At 56.2% G+C, this 3,171-nt stretch overlaps 1 protein-coding gene across 1 annotated transcript; it reads right to left on the bottom strand.

The window, feature by feature from the left end:
- Positions 1-1,197: 1,197 nt before the first annotated feature.
- LOC147962165 (1-aminocyclopropane-1-carboxylate oxidase 1-like) lies at positions 1,198-2,670 on the bottom strand. The gene is made up of 3 exons (XM_087534783.1): positions 2,450-2,670; positions 2,124-2,362; positions 1,198-2,045 (listed from the first exon to the last, which is right to left on the bottom strand). The coding sequence occupies exons 1-3, from the start codon at positions 2,561-2,563 to the stop codon at positions 1,442-1,444; spliced, it is 957 nt and encodes a 318-aa protein (XP_087390909.1). The 5' UTR covers positions 2,564-2,670; the 3' UTR covers positions 1,198-1,441.
- Positions 2,671-3,171: the final 501 nt, after the last annotated feature.

The raw sequence follows: 3,171 nt of genomic DNA, 5'->3' as shown, positions 1-3,171 counted from the left end.
GCCTGAGTAAAACAATTCCCACTCTCTCTTCCTCTCCCCCGCCCCCTCTTCTCCCCCTCGCCCCGCCGCCCGCGCGAACCCCGCCCCGTCCTCCCTCCTCCCGATGGCCGGATATGGTGGCCGCCGGTCCCCTCTGCCGATCCGCAACGCGGATCCGTGCCGCCACACCCGCGGGTCATCGTTCGTGGGCGCTTCCTAGAGACGCCGCTACTCGGCCGATCCGCCTGCCGCTGCGTCCCCATGTGTTTTGCGGACTTCCCCGACCTCCCTGGTCGACCGGCAGCGGTCCTGGGGGACGTGGGCGGCCCAAATCATCGACTGTGAGACCCACAAGCAGAAGTGGATCGGCTCCTTCCACACCAGTGAGCTCACGACCATGGAATAGGACCGGTGGCAGGTCCGGTTCCACGGCAGCGATGCGAGGCTGAACTTTCCCATCGGCGAGCATCCGTTCCACCTCGCCTCGCCGGAGCCAGGGGTGGCGTCCGCTCGGATGGCGCGGGAGGACCGGGAGGCGTGGGAGCACCTCGAGGTCGAGGCCGCCGACAAGGCCTACATGGATGACCTCCGCCAGCAGTACCCGTAGCTAGTGGAGGCGGAGCGGACGATCTTCGCCGTCAATGAGAGTGAAGTTATCGTCATCTCCGACGACGAGGGCGGCAACGACGGAGGCAACACAGGCGGCAAGGTGGGCGGCAACGCGAGCAGCGAGGTGGGCGGCGACGACGAGATCCACGTTGGGGAGTGGCGGAGCATCTTCCTCGACGACGACGACGACACCGACCCAGACCCAGCTCTCATCAACGGCGGCCTCATCCGGAAGGATTGGCTCAACCTCCACTTCGGCCGCAAGTAGTTTAGTTTAGTTTTAGTTCAAATCTATGTTTAATGTTCGGTTGTGATAACTTTATGTATTGAACTTATGTTTAAATGCATCATCTTTTGGTTCAAATTTAATTAAATTTGTGCAAATTTAGTTATACTCCGCTAACTTTAGGGGATTAGCTAGGTGCGGCCAAATTTTAGTGGAATATATATACTGCACTAAGGCTGGGCATAATGGAAGTATCATAGGCAGTATCATGCATGCCAATTAAGTAATTTTGATGACGTGACATAGAATTAAATGAGGAAAAAGAAGCTTGAGTATCATATCATGATACCGTATCATATTAAATGACGTACTATTTTGTGTCATGCATGGCAATAAATGTAGTCCTATATGATATCATGCATTACGAATGCAGTATAATACATTATTATCGTATGCAAGATACTAATATATGACACTCCCTATTACAATCAGCTTAGCTTATAAAGGACCGATTAGAGTAGCCCTAAGACTGAGATTTGATTAAGTCTTAGTCGACTGAATCTAACATCCAACTAAGTAATAGTCTAGATAATACTACTCCAATGAAACCCCAGCGAGCACAGCTAGTCAATCGTGCAGAATCCGTGAACCGAACAGCTCCTTGACGGCCTGAAACCTCGCCGCCTTGTCAGCAAACTTGGTGCCCTGGTAGTAGTCCAGGTAGTCGCCGAACCTGTACGGCCCGGGGTACAGCTGCGCCGCCGGCTGCCTCGCCGAGGTCGCCGGCGCCACAACGGCGTCGGCCCCGGGGTTGTAGAAGGTCGCCACCGATAGCCGCCGTCCCTCGGCGACGGCGGCCACGCGGTGCAGCACGCTCCTGTAGGCGCCGCCGCTCATCACCTCCAGCTGGTCCCCGAGGTTGACGAAGATCCTGCTGCCCTTGGTGGGGCCGACGGGAACCCACTCCCGGTCGCCCCGGAAGAACTCCAGCCCGCCGACGGCGTCGTCCTGCAGGAGCAGGATGATGCCGCCGGCGTCGGTGTGGGCGCGGAGGCCCCACACGAGGTCCGGCCGCGGGCAGGCCGGGTACATGGCGACCTTGGTCCCGACGAACGGCGGCGCGAAGGTGTCCCTGACGAGGCCGCCGTCCAGGCCCAGGTTCAGGCTCATGCACTCGGCCAGCCGCTCCGCCAGCGACACCATCTGGCCGATGTACGCGTCGAGCATCTCCCTGAGCACCATGACAGGAACGTGAGCAAGAAAGCAACTGTGAGTAATGAGCATGGGGTGGGAAGAAGAGAACACTGACCGTGTGGCCGGCGGGATCTCCGGGAAGTCGGCGACGTTGTTGGAAGGATGGTGCCGGATGAAGTAGGCGGTCTCCCAGTCTACCTGACCAGAGACCGCTTTGGATTCCTCCGCCAGCAGCTGCAGGTCCTTGGCGAGGTCGGTGGCGTAGAACCTATCCTTGAGATGCTCGTCGTAGTGGGCGTACACGAAGCGCTTCACCTCCTCCATGAGCGCGGCGTCGACGCCATGGCTGTCCACCTGCGCCGTATCATGCGACTGTCAATTAGTAGTTAACTTGTGGCCGCAACGAACACGTACGGACTTACGTGTGGCCGCTTTACGTACCCAGAAGAAGCCCCAGTCCTTGCAGGCTTCGTGGAGCCGCGCCATGGTTTGCCACTGCTGGGAGGCGTCGCCATTGAGCCCCTGGAGGTCGATCACCGGGATCTCCATGTCCATCTCCTACCTACTGATCACTCGCTCTACTACTAGATCGAAGCGTTAAGCTAGCTGGTGTGGTGCATGTGGAGAAGCATTGCAATGGAAGCTCCTACTTATACCGGACAAGGTACATCGCCGTCCACAGTCCACCCGGACGGACGGTTGCTTCCAGTGTGATCCCTGCGGAGCAAAAGGTACGGACAAGTGGACGGCGTCAGCCAAGTTGCGCTGCCGCCACCACCAACTTGGAAGATCTTGCCTGCTGCCGCCCGCGGTTTTTGTTGCTTGGTTTGGGACGTGGTTTCCGCATGCTTCAACTGTGGAGAATCCAATTTTCTGCCATTCAAATCTAGTATAGTGTACCATGTAGTGCGGTCAAAAGGACACGGCGAACCATCACCTAGCAGCTGCATGCGTCGGTGCGAACTGAGCCTATTTAGATGGTTAGGTTCTTTGTGGTGTAACCAGCTCATCAGGGTTCAATTTTTAGACATGACATTTGTGTTTGCGTTTTTCTGAATTTATTTTAGTCTTTCGATGATGTTTATTTAGTGAAAGAAGACGTTTTTGTCGATTATGAAGGCGTCTGTATTGAATTTATCAATCTCAAGGTGATGTGTCACTCA

Source organism: Triticum urartu, chromosome 7A (assembly GCF_056163025.1).
Source record: "Triticum urartu cultivar PI428250 chromosome 7A, HENAU_Tu73, whole genome shotgun sequence".
Taxonomy (NCBI): Eukaryota; Viridiplantae; Streptophyta; class Magnoliopsida; order Poales; family Poaceae; genus Triticum; species Triticum urartu.
The sequence above is the reverse complement of the archived record's forward strand: the minus strand, read 5'-3'. Positions and strand labels throughout refer to the sequence as shown.

Excerpts from the sequence above, each read along its gene's own strand:
- LOC147962165 (XM_087534783.1), bottom strand. The coding sequence starts at position 2,563 with ATGGACATGGAGATCCCGGTGATCGACCTCCAGGGGCTCAATGGCGAC. Across the intron at positions 2,363-2,449 it reads AGGACTGGGGCTTCTTCTGG|GTGGACAGCCATGGCGTCGA; the intron begins GTACGTAAAGCG and ends GATACGGCGCAG. Across the intron at positions 2,046-2,123 it reads GAGATCCCGCCGGCCACACG|GGAGATGCTCGACGCGTACA; the intron begins GTCAGTGTTCTC and ends CATGGTGCTCAG.